At 39.5% G+C, this 18,467-nt stretch overlaps 1 protein-coding gene and 2 long non-coding RNA genes across 6 annotated transcripts in view; 1 reads left to right on the forward strand and 2 right to left on the reverse strand.

The window, feature by feature from the left end:
• LOC111259596 (uncharacterized) overlaps positions 1-3,038 on the reverse strand; it is a 4,713-nt gene extending 1,675 nt beyond the window's left edge. Inside the window, exons 1-3 of one of the 2 annotated variants that reach the window (XR_002679716.2) lie at positions 2,837-3,038; positions 887-1,355; positions 164-703 (exon numbers count right to left, since the gene is read on the reverse strand). This is a non-coding gene — a long non-coding RNA (uncharacterized LOC111259596). Of the gene's footprint in view, positions 1-163; positions 704-886; positions 1,356-2,653; positions 2,804-2,836 lie in introns of those variants that run through there. The other variant, XR_002679717.2, reaches the window with a different exon arrangement.
• A 168-nt stretch (positions 3,039-3,206) lies between these two features.
• Positions 3,207-5,648, forward strand: LOC111259598 (uncharacterized). Its single transcript, XR_002679718.2, has 3 exons — positions 3,207-3,811; positions 4,041-4,157; positions 5,321-5,648. It is a non-coding gene; the product is annotated as an uncharacterized LOC111259598 (long non-coding RNA).
• Positions 5,649-14,052: 8,404 nt separating this feature from the next.
• LOC111259599 (solute carrier family 12 member 8) overlaps positions 14,053-18,467 on the reverse strand; it is a 46,958-nt gene continuing 42,543 nt past the window's right edge. For all 3 annotated transcript variants that reach the window (XM_086967966.1, XM_086967967.1, XM_086967965.1), the window contains one exon: positions 14,053-18,253. In XM_086967966.1, the coding sequence (XP_086824092.1) occupies positions 18,193-18,253 (61 nt within the window). In that variant the 3' untranslated portion in view covers positions 14,053-18,192. The remainder of the gene's footprint in view (positions 18,254-18,467) is intronic.

The raw sequence follows: 18,467 nt of genomic DNA on the forward strand, positions 1-18,467 counted from the left end.
GGGGAAAATCATTAACATATTTAGCTCATCGTAGTTAGCCAAGTCCAGTTCGACAACAGGAAACATTGTTAAGCACATTGGTACGTTGAATCAATTTTAGGAGGGGCGCAGTCTAATTGTATTATGCATTATTTTAGGTTAAGGCAATCAAAACGGACCTTACCCACGAACCTCGCGAACAGTTCTGTCGCTGGGCTTGCATTTTATGACCCCTTGCTGATAGCGTTAGGCTGTATCTTGGTTATCACTGCACCACGATTAGGATTATACGATAGTTTGCGATATCGCACCTCATACATTGTATGAAACGTAGAAAGCGTTTAACCGGCTTCCACTGTATGCAATTATCCACCAGGCCACCAAGCAGAAATCATCATCTTCGTTTGAACACTGCTCAAGGATTTATTTGCCATCATTGAGTAACGCCCTTTTTTTACGTCGCTCCTTTTCTTTGTTAACCTTCTCTATAAGGTATGCTTCTCTTTCCTCACGTGACATAAGTTTGAAGCGCAGCTTCTCAAAAAATCCGAGTTTCAGCTCTCGAATAATTTCATCACTGTCACTTCGCCCAAGCTTATTTGGGACATCGCCCTTATTCGGGAGGGAGGCTAGCGGCGAAGGGTTTTTAACCAAATCTGGCCGAAATCCTGGTTGGGTCACTGGTTTGTCTAAACCATTCATTGCGAATCTGCAAGCTGCTGTTCTGAAATAAATGAAACAATAAAAGCAGTAGGAGCTTTTCACTAAATTCACAAACTGTCCTCGGTATTATTTTATAGTGAGTGAATTGCTGGCAGTGGTATAGGGATCTAATACCTGAAACAGGTTTCTTACAGATCCACAATATAACACATGTAATATGAGTAAGTACAAACAATGAGCTTACCTTTTCGAATGATCACGTCTACCGTTGCCACGTTTACATTACAAATGTCAACACTGAAACAATTGATGTCTTTCAAACCGGCGTTGACATTTTATAGCGTTTCCAACGGCTCGTTGTAGTGGTCTAGCGTAGAAAAATATTAGCAAGCAGCGCGTATTGTCGAGTGTTCGAATTTGCGACAGAGGTAACTGAGTTGGGAACTACCTGAGTTTAGAGGACCCAGTCAATCGACGAGCGGGTGTTTGGGCTCGGTGTCCCGTGGTTGAGGCCGGCGGCTTAACCGGGCGCTGCGATGCGCATGCGTAGCTTGAGCTAGACGGCGCGCGAGGTATCGCCTTTACGCTAAGCTCTCGTCTGTCTCGCAAAAGCTGACAATTCTGCAGACAGCCTCTACTGAATGAGATCTTTAACACTTTAGAAAGGCCTACAATGATCTTCGAAAGCCGAAACAGTCGCCGATATGCTCGCTCTAGCCGTCAAAGATGAAAACACAAAGGATTATCTATACTTCATAATAATTGGAACAGGGAACAGCTGTGCTATTATAGTGTATCATTATAGCAAAACTCGGGTTAAATTTACTTAACATCCAGCATGCGCGACCCCATGTCGGAACCAAGACATTGCGAAACGTTTGTTATCTTTGAGTGGATGCGACCATAGGTTTTTGTTTCAAATGGGCTGGTAACTGTATACTATCATCCAGATGAAATAGAACAGAGTAAATATGCTTTCTGCTATCATAGCTGCTACCTGCAGCGCACGTGATCCTGTACGTTGTATGCTATATTTTGCCTCCGTTTCTAATTGTAGAGAAATCGTAAGAAGCGCCGTATTAATACAAATATAAATGCACAACATTATTACACACAAAACCTAAAAAATTGACCTTTTGAGTTAGGTGATACCGTAATGCAAAAGTAAAAAGAAATTAATCATTTAGATTGTTCTAGTGTAAGAACGCCCGGACCGGGCCGTGGCCTCGTACATATAGATATTTTTTGGTTCACCCACATATGGTCGGTAAGTTTCTAGTTCAGATCCTTTTTATGCGTGTTGTGCCTCACTTTCATTTAACTACATTCACATTCATAAACTTACCCCGTAAAGCGTGAGTTGCATTTAATACAAAATAAAATGAAGAAAAACAAGGGAAAGTAACGCGCAAGATGTCCCTTCAGCTGATTGCACTTGTATAACACAGCTAACTAATAGCCTTAAGCAGCAAGTGGTGAGATCGAATCGATTTGATATTACGTGTAATAGCAGGCTGCTTAAGGCCAATAAAGAAAGACATTATGCCACTAGAACCATGCACTCAAGTCCTATTCACGTCGTACAGATACATAAACAGGTGGTAGCTATCATGTCCATCGGGGACTATTCAGGCCTCGTGCGAGATAGGCCTCGAGTGAAATAATGAATAATGTAGGTATGGCACATCACCTGGACGACTTCTTCTTAACTTCTGTTTTGTCCCATATTTAACCCCTTATTATATCATAAAGCTATCCTATTTTTTTCGTTACCGTTCAAACATTATCAGACGTCAGACATCTAGTACTGTGAAGTCCATCAAAGTCAAAAGATGAACTCTATCTTGTAGATGTGGGCACTTTTCTATCTGAAATTATAAACATTTGCATATCAAATTAAGTTCGGCTCAAATCAGTACCGACAGTTTTAATGGATCAGGCATTCGTTTAGCCCTTCGTGGGCATTAGCGAGGTAATTTACGTACTGATAAAGTGCTCAAAGCCCATTTACCTCAGAAATTCATCACTCACTTCACGTATGAATTTAACTTAAGCCTTTTTTCAAGTTGCGCACTTATTACGGTAACACCCTCACTTGAGCACCAGTATCATTCCTTTCTTATCCGCCATGACACTGGATATCGATGAATTCAGGTATTTTTGAAAATTGCAAGACATTTTCACAAGCACATACCTGATCTACTTTTTTTTTAATTATGCAGATTCATTGAGCCATTCGGCCGCATTACTAGTCAGGCCACACGTAGGCTTCACTCAGGGCCTATCCAAAGACGAAGGTGAATTTTTAAAATAGGCGAAAAACTAGCAGTGTCGTAGTAATGTCGTTGGCAAGGAGGACGATGGCTGTTGTAACTCCGCTCCGTAGGTAGCTCAACGACGACCAAAGCATCCCGTGTGCGTCTGGTTAGCTAGGTATGCTGGAGCACCCTCTCCACGGGGAGGGCCCTGCTTACTAAGGGCCTGCCTAGCACCAGTAATTCAGGGTAAACATATTCTTATAAATATGCATACAATAATAGGACAAGACACCTACCTTATAGAAGTTAGTTGTATGTATATCACAGTTGACTTAACGGGATAGTGCGCCCGGTCTAGATAGTGCCAGATGCTACTAATGGAGATCGGAACTAAACTGCTCATTTCTGTATAAAGTGTTTTCCTCCTTTATTCGATACCGTATTTCAATGGCTAGCAGAATAGTGCTGTTCTGGCAAAGGCAGAAATGTGTTTTTCTAAAATGGATTCTAAATGGAAGCACGTACTCGTATACTACGATGTTTTTGTGCACCAATAAGAAGCAACGACTCGAATTATTTGTGGACGCCAAGACTAGCAATTACTCTCAATTGTATTGAAGTGTGACGTTGATTCGTTTTAGGCCTAAAAGTTGTTTTTTCCTGCTTATCCATAGTGGCTTAGGAAGTCCAAAGTTTCTTATACCTGTAGCCTAGACTTCTCGAGAGCCTTCGTCTAAGTGAACTTCATCGCAAAGTCTTCAGTTTGTGCTGCCAGTTTCTTTGTAGAGAATATAGTACAGACACAGATCTTTCCAACTTATAATAGCACGGTTGCGTGCTTGTTGTTTTTTTTTCATAATTATCTCCATGTCAACTATTCTAATGCTGCATACATGACCAGTTTATTACAGGTAATGAGCGTTCTGGCTGCATAAGACTAGTTTATATATATATATATATATATTGTGCTCAAATAGATTCTGAGTCTTATTCTCATTTAGCTAGGCAGACGAAATAAAGATATTGATACCTTTATCGGTGCATTATGATAAATCCCTTTTAGCTCCTATACGTTTTTAGTTCGAGATTGCCTGTTGCGGTATTACTATTGAAACTAAGTAATTTTGTTTATACTTTCAGAAAAAATCATACCAAAGGCGTAAGAAGAATTTAAAAAATACCGATAGATATTTCTTCTCGTCGACAAAATTTCAGACCTGAGTTGAAAAGTCACTCATTGAAGGCTGGTGGAAACGTGTAGGTAATAACTGTATTTTTCTCACGGACTACATTTCTAACCATTTTCCTTTGACCATAAGTACTTATTGATTAATTCTTTTTACACTGATACGCACGTTTTTGATCAAGTAGCACCTAATCTCCGTATCTGCAAAAAAATATGTTTTTTTAGTACCATTAGAGCACAGAACATTTTAGAAAGGTGTCACAATAGGTGTAAGCACCATAAGGCTAGATAGCAGTGAATCAATGGTGTACCCCGGGGATGAATGTTAGAGATTAGTTGGTCCGGTATGAAGCCAGCTGCTTCTGATAGAGCAATTTAGTCTCAAACCTGCGCATTGCTTGCATCAAGCTCAGCTCAAGTCTAATTTATCAATATTTTATTTCATTTTCTATTGGAAGTTCAAAGAGATAAAAGCTTGTCAGTAATGTATAACGTTTGCGTCCGTCCATGAAATACGGCTACGGAACGAACTAAACCGGACGAGCAAGCAAGGACTTCGCTGCTATTCAGTTAATTTGTTGTAACAGCCATTATATTGTCATTGCTATATAACTAAAAATATATCGCATATTAACAGCCGCTTAATTATACGCTACGAATCGTCCAAAAATGCCTCTCGTACGGTCTCACAATGTAACTTTGTAAAAACTATATGAAATTTCACGCCGACGGCAAAAAAGTGATGCGGGCCCATATTTTGCCATGAACGACACTTCGATTTTGCAGCCAGTGAGGACCAACGCGATTTAGGGCACATCCTCTAGGTCCGTTACAATTATCTACTCCCGGTTGCTGATCCAGATGAAAAAGTACGGTAGCTTCTCTTTTCGAAGCACTCTCTTCGTGTCTGGTAGATTCCTTCTACTCTTAATTCCCTCATCGATGATGCGCTCAATATATTCGTAAAGAAAAATACCTTTACAGCACTAGAACCTTGCCGAAGATGATATACTATGCTGTGGAGTTCTGAGAAGAAACGTTATTTCTTAAAAGCTTGCTTAGGAACTGAGTAATGTTAAGAATTCCTCAAATTTATATGGCTCCCTGGAGACTGCCAGATTAGCCGTATAATCTGCCTGACTAATACAGAAATAACTAATTATAAAAGTCACCCGTTATGGGTAAGTAATTTCGTTCAAATTCTAAAATGTTAATGTTTTTACTGTACTTCCAGATTAATAATTTTTCAACAATTTTGGTGTATTCATCAACTGCTGCCATTCAGCAATTGATGGATACTTTTTACGACGCATATAAACACTGCAAAGTTAAAAAAAAACAAATAGCTTTTCTATTCTGAGCTCAAATAGTGTTGATTCATTATTTGTCGGTGGCGCCCTCTTCCTGGCTCTAGCAGCGTAGCTTTCGTGTACGGAATACCTCCCTGAACAACAATTTCGGTGCATTTTATTTCTGTTTTTTTTCGTTGTTTACGAACAATCTAAGGCGTATATCTTCCGAAAAATATATTTGCCCATGAAGATAAGCTTAACGTCTTGTGACGAAGTGATTTTTTCTTATTTAGATAGATAACGAAAACGACCTGTTATAAATATACAGCGCGATAGACAGTAACGCATCGCGAGTGAATTCAATTCGAGACTAAAACAAGTGCATCGATGTTTTTACGTTTCGAGAAGCGCGTCCGTTATCGTTACTCATCTACATGAACACGGCGCATCAAGGATGCACGAAGTACAGCAAGTGCCAATGAGTTTCTCAACTTCGTGTAACTTGCATAATATCTAATTATTTTGTTTTATATATATTAGCACCAAAATGTGTGAACAATATATTCAAGAGTATATGTAATTATCTATAAAAAGTAACTATTACATTCGTGTATTTAGTAAATCCAGAGCTCAACGTATTCGCTAAAGAAAAACCCGAACAAGTGGAAGTACGTATTCATTCAGAACTGGGCTAGCGTTTCATCAGCCGAATGCTCAACATGTGTTCAGACTGACGTCAGTTGGTCCATATTCTGTGTATTTTCCACGTGAGCAAAAGGAGAGGCTTCTTTCAGCTAGAAGTCACTACTTGCTTAGGCTACTAACTGCTTTTTCGAAGAATGCTGTCCCAGTTCTGCCTACACCGGCAGTTTTTATAGAAAAAAAAAAAAAAGGGAGTCTCGGCCGTGTCATCGCGGAGGTATTTGATGTACCGCTTTTTCATAAACACCTAATCGTTACGAGATACATCCGCCACTTAATTTGCTGTCTTTCACTAAAGCTACAATAGCTGGCGTAAGGCTTATCGTAGGTTTCCCTTTTTATTCGTCTTCTTAAATCTGCCGTATATAGTTATAGGGTAAACGAGCCGAAACGGATAAGGAACAAAGCCAAAGTAATCACCATGCCATAATGCTATCTGCAGTCGAAATCTGTGCAGCGGCTGCCCATCTACGATGTCAGTTATCAATGAATATACTAAAAAACACACACATATACAATCGCACATATAATATACGCTTGCTACGATGGTAAAATTGATCGGTGAAATAGGCCGAACTGCACGACAACTTGTGGGAATATGTCTAGATAATCCAGGCTCCCGCACATCTATAGGTTGCATAACTTACGATAGATAACAACGTGACAGTTGATCTGATTCAAAAATACGCAACTATCCGTCAGTGTTATACTGAATTACTTATATACGTATATATATAAATTAGTTATTTACCTATTGTTGTTAGTATGTTCTCCTGGTGGCCTGTCTGAGCCAATATGGAAGTGTGGGCAACCAACTATATAATGTATCCTTAAGCTCCCGCTTCAATATGTAGTGCCAGTGTTATCTAATGATTAGATGTGCAGTACTGAGACTAATAAGAAACGTTTCTAGGCGGTAGATCGATAGTAACACTATCAAACGGAAGATCTACACAGCAGGGGCGCCGTCACACAGGAAGCATGATCGGGTATCTATAAGGTGCGTGACCCGAAATTTGAGCGATTTCGCCCGGTCGAAGTGACCCAGTGTAGAATCTATTGAACGGGCCCCTGCTAGGTTTGCACGATAAGGCAGGAAATCATAGTCCAAACATTGTACGTTATGTAGAATAACTAATATGACAAGAGCGACACTAAACCAAGGCCATAGAATCATTACACATGCGTATTGTTCTATTATGCCTAGGAATTGCATCAGTGATGACCGGCTTATATAATGACGTGAGAAATTCAGAGCCAAAACGTCCATTGATATTTTTTTTGTGGATATAGTTTGTGTAACGAAGTGTGCGTACGAAACACAAAATATCCACAAAAAAAAACTTCGAACAGATTTTAACGTTGGCAAGAAAACTGCTTTAGAAACACAGCCTAGGTAGTTTGATAACTTTTTCGGAAAAGTTACGTATAATGAATAATGGCATATTAATACAGCAGGGGTTTATTACGAGAATTTTTTTTATTAGAATTCTATCCTATTTTTTTTTCGTAATTTATTGCTGCTTGGCATTTGATGAGAATTGAAAAATAGATACGGTTAGCATGAGCATGCGGTTCGTACACATACAAAGCTCGTCGTGTCCCCGAGCTGAGTTGAGCCATCGAGCTTCGCATTTCTCTGTCACTCGTTTGTTGTCGGAGCAGCGTTCGACAGCACCGCAACAGCATCCTATACCTCCGTTGTTGGCTGTTTATCTTCCTTTTGCCAGAGTCGACAACATATTATCTCCGAGGGGAGGGGCACAGAAATCCTGAGCTTTGCTACCTTCATCACAGAAGTAACTACTGTAGTAAATTGACGCCTGTTTACTGGTACATAGTGAGATAGAACGGTAGTTTTTACATGGATGAAAGATTTTTTGGTAGTCGCCCAAAAATGCGGTCGAGTGAAACAGACCTTATCTCGATTCTCTCAAAATTGTTACTAAAATAGAGACCCGACAAATTCCATTGTGATGTAATGGATCAAATGTGATCTGAAAATTTCCGTGGCTCTGCCAGATCTATGAAGTTATTAATGACTCGTGATTTATGCGTGGCTATTACAGATCGAAGTAAAAAAGTACGGTATTCGATTTGTGTTTTTCGGCCCTAGACATTGACGGAATATGCGTCTGAGACTTTGCTAGAAGTTATCTATAGTAGCTTTTTAATTGTGAATCTGATTTTAAATACGCAACGACAAGCGCTGCAAGTAGATTCGTTGAGTCGTACGTAAAATAGCTTCAGGGGTGGTTGCGGTTCTTCCTTAGCATCGCAAGGATAAGGATATAAAAGAGATGGATAAACCGAACCATGGCCTTTGGAAGTAAAAAGCGAGCTCAGCGAGCATTGGCTCAAACAACCGCACCCGTTTTTTAATTTTGACATCAACATAGGCTTTTAATATAATTGAGTTTTTCAACCTACTTTTAATATATTTGGCCTTATCCGCTGTAACTATAAAATTTGAATATATAACGAGACTAGTAATTTTCGAAGTGGCTAGTTTCTGGTGATAAGCTCAGGACTTTCTTTGATTCCCCTGTGAAAACCCGGCCAATATAATTATCAAATATACCGAATTATCAAATATACAAAAGACCGTCCTACGACCTTGAGTATGAAATTGAGCAAATTCAAATACAAATGACATTGTTTGGTAAATAAAAATGATGCTTGTTCACAAGAAGAATTGAACACTGCCATTCTAGCTAGAATACTGCACAATGCATTGGATTTCGAACGCAACATCTCTGCATAGTCCGTTCAGATCATAGACGTACTCTTTTTTTTTTTTTCGATAATTCGATTTATTACGCCGTTACGTTACTCGTTGTGGACCATTGAGATACAATGAAATACGAAGAGAAACGCTTATCATAGAAAATAGGTGGTCTCGCATCGTGTATATAGAATACAATTATTTAATAAGAAATGACCTAACAAGATGAATTGATCGACGACTACTCGTTGTGCGAAACAGCTATTGGGACACTCCCTCTAAAGGCGTTGTCCTTGATAGGATCCAGAATCGCGTTTATGAGACACGAACATTACAAAATCTCTAATTAGGCGTTGCCCGGTGCGGCTGTGCATTATATATTAATACATATTGTTTGAACGTGCCGCAAAAAAGCACGAGTCTGGCCAGCGATGTTGTTGTTGTGTGTGTGTAACTGTACCGTTTAGATAATTAAAAGTATAGAAAGCCCATATTTGGACAGCGAATGTATACTCTTCGAGTTGAGATGCCAGCGACCTCGTATAAGCATATAAGATGGCCTTGATATAAACAGGACGTGTGGTAAAAGGCGGTAAGGCGTATGCTATAGAAGAAATGTCGGATTTTTTTTATCATATACATTACGAATGAACACGTTCTGTGTGTTCATACAAAGTTTTGTATACTTTCATTCAGCAAGTATAAAAAATAAAAGTTGGTGAATTTTATCAAATCGACGGATTTCTCGAGAAGACTTCGCAACTAATTGTTACTCGTTCTAACATGGTATGCTATGAGTTCGTTAAGGGCGGCTTATCGATAGGTACGTTCCGTATGGAACTTTTGCTTTGAAAAAGAGGCACATCTGTTTAAATTGTAGCATAAAATGTAGGAAACTGTAACTTTGGATAGCACAAGTGGACTCTATATGGAAATAAAATGACGGAAGATTGTAGAACTAGAGCTAGCCGCGAGACGAACCACAGGTGTCAAGACTATCAAAAAAATTAGAGTCATTACCAGCAGCCACGCCCATCTGTTGGTGGTGGCATCCGGATGATAGGTTCAACCGTCAAGCGGGTCTGGTCATGTCAAACGCTGTTGACAAATAGGGGCACCCCAGTCACAACGGCAGCAGACGCTGAATAAACGCCATCAGGCGTCTGCGATGACGGCTACAGCAACAAAAAATTTATTGAGCAGAGGATCATCCTAAAGGCACAGAAAAGCTGAGCTCGAACGTACCGGGGGGCGCGGCTTGTTTCGTTCGTCCGCTCAAACTCCGAGAGGTGCCCGCTGAAGGCTAGCAGGCAGCGTAATCATTGACACAACAACAACAACAATAACAATAAAAATAACTATTAAGGTCATGCGAAGTGTAAGTAAATGCGGTAATGCAAGAATACCAGTGAATCAAAAGTTCTGGCGCCCGAATCAACCTCCCGGATTTTTTTTTAACAGCGATGTTAAAGAAGTGCCAACTAGTCTGTCTCTATAGTGGCACGAAACCTTCTTCAAGCTCTGGGTTTGCGCTCGGAGTTCCTTCAGTACAGCGTAGAGTGAAAAACGAGTATTTCAATACAGACATTGCACTACGGACGAAAAGGTCTCATAGAGCGAAAGGTTACTGCCACACTACGAAGACTCAGTAAGCGTTCTTACTGCGACTTTCGACACATGCGTTATGATTCTTCTATACTGTGCCCATTTATCGCAAGATACAAATTTGAGTAAGTCTTTTAGAAGAACTAGTAATCTGCACACAGTTAAGAGTTCTACGTGAATATGTAGCTATAATATATTAGATGCTAAAGCATCTAACGGACGGGCCTAAAGCCTTTAAGCATTATATCAAAATGACACAAGAAAAACACTATATATATCTCTGCAAGGCATTTTTTCGGCAAGCCAAAGTAACATCGATTACTCGTAAATAAAAACGAACGAAATTGTTCTTGCAATACCTAGCGAAAGATGATTCTGACGTTGATCATTTTACATAGGATATCATTGCGTGGCCACCAACGATTCAGACCTTCAATAAAGCGACGAGTAAAATTGTGACAGCAAAGTTGACGATGAATTGAAACTATATCGGACGGCTCGGATCCTATGGGTACTATGATGTAAAGGGAAGATTGCAGTGCGATGAAGATGATTTCAGTGTTCGTATAACTTGTTTTGCTGTTTCTTCTAGAAGAGAATACGTGAAGTTGTCTTGCTTTTGAGAGGAGTGTGAACTGATGTTAGCTGCGTAGTCGACAATCGCTGTAACTCGATGGTGAGTTTAATAGGCACTCGCGTAACGTCCTGTCGTTCGTACTTGTGATGAACGAAGCAACATTTTTTCGGAAGATACAGATTCTTTAGAGTTCTCTTCCCATTTCGAAAAGGTCCGCATCCGTTCAAGTAACGATCGTCTAGATGCATCACATGAGCAGCATGTCTCCATTTTTATGACAACGGAACAAAAATCCCTTGCCATGTAAGTTTTCTCGATAAAACGCAAAGTACGATAAAAGTGCTTTGTGTGATAAGATAGGGAACTTTACAAGGGTCAACGAACGAAAAGCCCGTATCGGCTGGTTTTTGCCTACATCGACAATGCTATTTAACACTCTGAACGTGTGTCACCCTAACTATAATCATCTCAATATCGTGGCATCTAATGGTTCTTATATACATGTCAGTTCCGGCGCTCAGATCCTTCCGTGGAGCAATTTTGTCTGTACAAACCGCTGAGAATGGACAAGACTGGCCACGGTGAGTATCCGCATGTGACCTTTGACCCTCAATATTCTTCTCTACACAGACATTACACTCGGAACCGTTCGAAGTGTGTCGTGTCACGATGCTGTGGCCGCCCCAGTTACTGTTAGCAAATAGCCGAAACATGTGATTAATTTTTTTTCCCCGCTGTCAACACAATTATGTTCAAAGTGTTGCTTTTGTTCGGCCCGTTAACGTAAGAGTTCGCTAACTGATTTGAATAAAACTAGCGTCCTAATCATATGTTCACAAGCTATACCATGTTTTAATGAACGCTATTGAACAAGATCGTTAACAGAAAATTTCAGATAAATCGAAACATGACTTCTCCTGAGCACCTTTCAGTCCCCGCAAGGAACTGTATTTTCATTTTCTTTAATACATCTTGCGCATTTGTTAGATGCTCGCGCCACCTTCTGGCCTACGGCGCTACGAATTTTTTTACTGTTGCCAGTGAGTTAAAGTCAGTCGGGGGAATCTCGGTAATTTGATGACCTTTAACCCGAATAGTTCTTCAGTAGAACGGCAACGAAGCTGCGTGCGATCATCTGCGGCCATTACTGGTTTGGGCGTCTTTCCTTACCCATCGGCCGTCAGTCACATCGCACTCACCCATGTTATGATTTGGCAAGCAATACCGGTCGATTCTGACGCTGTCGTCTCCACGACTTCATGCGACGGACATTTGTCCATCGTTAGACCGTTCGAAAACCTCCATAGGCTAGCAGAAGCTAGAAACGTCTGGATCGCAACAGGGCACTTTGCAGTTGAATGCCGCTATCTGTTCGGAATTTGGTTGCGATCCTTTGATACCCAATAATGCACCAGTTTTTTAAAACGCTCACGACAATTTTAATATCTCTCAGAAACTGTTATTAAACATACCTGTACTATGTGTATATAACGTGTGATTCAGTTTTACACACGTGGACTTATATGCTCGCAAAAATAATATTGAACTATCTTTTAAGACCCATTTTGATCCTCGACTAAACGTTTTTGCTCGACAGAATCAAAGCTAATATTTCGCCTGATTAATCAGGCCCGTTGGTATACCGACTGAATACGCTTATTTTAGTTAATAGCTCATTATTGAGTGACATATTATTGTTATTTCGAATTAAAAAGTCTCACAGTAAATGCGACGAGCTGTCCAAATCATTAATGGTTCGAAAATACCAAAAGCAAGAGAGCCGATCTTCTATATTACATGGCCTAGGGGTCATACATGCCCTAAAATCGGGCGCAAATGGCTTACTTCAACATTAAGCAATGTGTTATAAGGTACATCAAGCTTGCCAATTCGCGATGTCTGATCTCTAGCACTTTCCCTGGAAGCAATTTGCTGTTAACAGCTTTGCTGGATTGATCATCTCATGATACAAAGGCGGTTTAATTTCCGTAATTGCATTCGTAAAAAGCTGAAGGAGCATCGATGTGCACGAAGATAACTGACAGCCATCAGAATGGGCCTTATCCAGGCTCTTGTTAATTTTCGGAGAAGTGCCAAAGTACAATACAGCACGAACTCCCGTAACGTATTGAGCACTGAACAAAATTTTGCGAATCAGTAAGTTTTCGAAACAAATCAAATAAATTTGGATAACTCCTCGAAAGGAGGTACTGGCTTGATTTGAGCATATTGATTTATGCACTAAGAGGTATTTATAAAAGAGGCCCTGTTGAGGGTAGTTTTTAAAGCAATGTCAGATGCAGACTTCCAAAGTGACGTGCTTGTCTGCGTGGCTGTTTACTGATCGTAAAAAAACAGAAGACACAAAAAACAAAAGATGACATGATATCAGTTGAATTGTACATTGTTTCTAGTCACGACAAATGCGACCGGTCAGATATGAATTTTTAGCTCTAATGTGTTTTCAATCGAAGGTGCGCGAAACACTTAAATCGAAAACCATGAGCGGGGAAGGCAACATGTCGCTTTGTGCCGCCGACAGACGCGGAAACCTATGAAAAATCTCTGCTGCTTCGGGGAGAATAAACGAAAGCAGTAGGGAGTCATCTTCATCGAGTCTTCCATCGAGTACGAAGACCCACCCGACGTCGAAAAACAATACACTTGAACCAGGTACAGGTAAAAAAAAATGCATATGAAAGAAAATGTTTATGCTAGGTGAAAACTGTGTCCTGTATTAGGCACGGAAAAGCTCTGCGTCGTATGCTGTTATGCAAAATACAATCACTGGTATTAAACAAGTCACAAATATGCGCAACCCGTCATATAACTATTCAAATCCGACCCCTGGTTTAAGTCGTTAATGCACGCTAGGGGTTGTGTATGGCTATCTGAGAAACAGGACGTTCGTTAGAAAAACGTCATCAATAAACATGGCCGCAACTAAAGCGTAGGAAAACGATATGTGTATAGGTCAATAGCAACGTATTCGGAATCATAAATGTATGCCCCAACATGTTTTACGTTATATCTATGATATTTAGTCAAAAAGGGCAAAGTAAAAATTATTGATATACACACATAACTCTGTTGGTTTATTTTCAGTTTATATATATATATATATATATAGATTTTGTTTGAGTTTGAGTTTCCACTTTGTTACCACACCTTGTTAACAGTCACATCAGTCAACCAGCTAGACGAGTATTAATAATAACAATGTGAGTTTTTGTCTTTTTATGAGAAACGAATTATATCTCCTGCTTTACTATACAGATTTGTCTCATCCAAGTAGTTATGCATACTGATGTTTATGGATATTTTCTCTTTTCATTGTATTGGCGTTCTTCTATTTAATCACTGTGGGCAGTGCGGCCATATTCTGCTAACGGCAACGCCGCAACACATGCGTCATATTTTTTCTGCTTTTTCTAATGTTTATACCTCGTTACATCTTCATATATCGGTGCGCGTGTTTTACTTCGCTGGATAAAATACAATGCTCGGAGTAATTATGTCATGGTCATTCCGCGGTCGATATCGATAATGAGCCCTAAGAAGCCAGCTGCGTTTCACGTATGTTTATCGCTTAGATTTGTTTATTTCATGACTAAAGCTGCAAAGTACAGAACCTAAATTTTCGCATTTCAAGAAGGTAGACCTATCGGCTTCACAAATATGTGTATGCATATTGATTTACGAAACACGTTCAGGATAAACTGCGAGAACTTTTGAACAAGTTACAAACGCATTAACAGTAGGCTGTAACTTTAATTCTGATAAAGGCTGTTTCTGAAATTAGGGCATAGGATTAATTCTTCAAGCCTTTTTCGGCTATTTGTATCTCTGGGCTTAGCGTACACCAAACATTTCGATCAGCTGGATTTGGTCAGTATTTTTTTAATACAAGCTTCATTTAGGCGAGAGCTCTAAACGTACGAATATCACTTCATTCACTGGTACTATTATAAGTAAGTTGTTCGTAGAGTTAAGGAACTAGTTTTTGCAAACTGCCCGCAAGTAAACTCGATGATCAGCAACTTTAAATCGCATATATCGTTGGTTTATCCACACAAAGCACCTAATCTAGAACTAAAGTTAATAGAATCCCAATGTATCCCAAATACCCCACATATATATATATATATATATCAAGCCAGACTTCGTGCTTCTCGGCAGTTTACTTACTTCGCCCGGGGCTGCCCGCGTCTCAGTTAGCCACTTAGTCTTATAATTTCATACATTCCCACACCGATATGATCTAATCTTGATTTACGTTTTTCGGTATGTGGTAACTTATCGTATGCTTTTTGTGTGTATGTTTGTGTGCTCACGAAACGAAGCGCTCGAATCCACGCATGTTGCGTTTGTTAATGATGAAAATGCCAAAATAATGTGCAACAAACGATTTTTCAATCATCATCACCTGTTTCTATTCGTTACTTAACTTTTGAATTCACTAGGAGAGTACACCGCAACGATGTACTTTTCTTGTGGAAGTGTGTTTTCATTTCTACGTGTCTAACTTGCTGTGGCTTGAAGAATGAAGATGGCTTGCCGCTCTCTTGTTTTGCGCTATATTTAGTTGAAATGTATATATTTTTATATATTTATATACGATCAGTACGATTTATTATCGCATTCAAAATTGATGAACACATTAAAAACTGGCGTGTATGTATATATGAGATTGACAAACATCCGTTGGCTGTCGCGTTAGTCCCCTATATTTGATCGTGCGTATCTGTCCAATTATCTATGTCCCCTTCAACTTGATAAGTGCATTACATCTCACTGACGTTGCGCGTGGCCAGAGTATTTCAAGCGGTACTCTAACGTTAGATTTATAAATCTTACAAAAGTAAGTAATTTGTCTCCCTCTCTCTCTCTCTCTCTCTCTCTCTATAGCAAGATAATATAGTACCTTCTAGAAGGCCACAAATCTCTATTATGATATTACATATAGATTTTAAATTGCGACATTTTTGAACCTGATCTAATAGCGGGTGGTCAGTGCCTTTAAGGATTGTCACATCAATGCCACTGTTGACGGTGACCGTTATTATCAATAACGGTCACCGTCCTGATCAAAAGAAGTATGGGAATATTTCGTTAATAGCAATGTTTGTGTTTCATATTATCAGAAAAAAAAAAGCTGATATTCACGCTAACGCTTTTCTCATTAATCTCATTTGATCCCTGTTTGTGCTCACACTTAATAATCGTGATAAACTTTGTTAGAGTATATCTGTTGTCGTTTATGTTCTACTTATCATAGATTTTCAATCGTCTCTTGATAATTGTAAATGAAGTACTTTTGGCAGACTATCAGATACGTCTTGTATAGATTAAGCATGTTCCATTCTTGAACTCCTTAGCGTCAGAAGGTTCTTTGCTGACCGTACAATTTCTTCTATTTTGCTCTACGCACTGTTGTAACAATGAACTGAACTTCGACGCCCTAAAAAGACCGGTGTAAGTTACGTTCTTGTAAATACACGTGTGTGACGTTTTTTTGTTCTTTTTTTTCCAGCGTACTTCACTATCTGAATGCGTACTAGCAGAACAAATGTAGCCTACGGGAGACAGCCTTTGAAACTGCTAAATGTCTGTTATTATCAAATAGGGTTGCGTAGCTTTTCAAATACTTTATATGTGTATATACATCTTAGTATGCGTTAATTTTATGGCTTGCAAATTAGGAGGCAAGAATTTCTCTTTTGGGCTACGTACCAAGAAATATCCTGCATGCAGGCAGGCAGGCAGGCAGGCAGGCAGGCAGGAATACGAAAAACAACAATAGTTTCTGTCGAAGCGGCTAACAAACTGGTTCAATAGGTATTTCCATTCGTCGTTTTCTGCGACGTCTTAAGTATATAGTATCTTGTCGCACGGCATAATAATCGTTGCTTGAAAGTTATTTAAAATGTCGGACTCAAAGTAAGACGAACTTGGATCACGGGAAATCTCACATTGAGTCAATGGATATTCAAGAGTGGAAAGTGAGGTGACGGCTTAACTTAGCCAAAAATAATGTTAGCACACGATCATAAAGGAATCATAGCATAATTCTTAGGACTTAAGTTATTCGATGTTCTTGTAGATTTCATTGATACGTTGACGTGCGTTAGCACTTGATCGCACGTAGCAAATAGCATTAATTATCTATAAACGAGTTAGTAGTGAACGGAGTACTTTAACGAAACGTCTACGGATCGACCAGTTTAGCTGTATAATTATTAAGTATAATTATATCAAATAGCGTATAACGCAATTTCATGATGGAATTGTTTCGAAATAATTATGGCTATTTCGAATACTTGCGAATAATTTCGACAGCCGAAACTATCCTGAACTGGCAAATTCACCTAACCCAACTAAGTAACCGTTTACCTAAAATTCGCATGTGATTAAAAAAAAACTACATAATCTGTGAAAAAGTTCCAACATGGCGCTCTTGAACACTTCGACACTTGTCTGAATGGAAAGGATTCTATCACCTGTGTCCGCTGTCATTTGTGTGTCTGTACGATTCGATGTGTTCTAGCTTCACACATTCTAAATATCTAGCTCGAAGCTATTCTATAGAGTTTGCCCTATATAAGGGTACGTTATTTCTTCTTTTGCCCCTTGCGTCAGTAGAGCTCACGTCGGTTCAAGTCATTTGATAGAAAGATTTGATCTGCTAATGAACTGCTGGATTCATTACAATGGAGCCAAACTCAATACCTATTGAATCCAATCACAAAGCTGACCAATCACAAAACAAATTTGAAAAGGGATTTTTTTGATCGAAGAGTAGCGAATACCCATCTATTAAATTCCCATTAAATTATAAGTTACCCTAACAGTCCTTCACAATCATCACACGCCTATCAGACGTACTTCGTCTTCGGTGTTTTGCCTGAACTAGCAAACCTTGTAGATAGACGATGCGTCTAGTGCAAATCCGTAAGTTAAACATCCGCAGGTGCGTTTAGTGATGTAGTTGACGTATCTTGACAAGCTATATTTTGCTTGGCTATACGTTTCGTACCAACGTGCAAATGGCGTTTGGTTTAAAGAACAGAAACACCGTGAATTTGACATGGTTGATGACCGCTGTAATGATTGCTTAATCGGCTATCTTCATTGGTTCCTGAGACGAATGTGCTTGGCAATTTGTATAGCTATCTTCGTTGAAGCTTTTGATTATACAGTTTCAGTTAATTTCCATCAAAATCCTGGTAATGGTGGGCAGGCTGGACGGTTGTTGTTTGGTGATACCTACGTGAGATTGCAGACAGAGCAAACAAATATGAAGCAGACACAATGTTTATAGCTTAGTCCTTTTTCCCGCACTCTGTTTAAAGATTTTTAAGCCCCAGTGTTTATTAGACGCTTCCACATGGCGTCCATGGAAAGCTGATACAACATTCTACAACACTACAACTACACCTGTGCCCGTGAATAACTTTGTATGATGTGGAACAATAGCTGA

This window comes from Varroa jacobsoni, unplaced genomic scaffold (assembly GCF_002532875.2).
Source record: "Varroa jacobsoni isolate VJ856 unplaced genomic scaffold, vjacob_1.0 scaffold_351, whole genome shotgun sequence".
Taxonomy (NCBI): domain Eukaryota; kingdom Metazoa; phylum Arthropoda; class Arachnida; order Mesostigmata; family Varroidae; genus Varroa; species Varroa jacobsoni.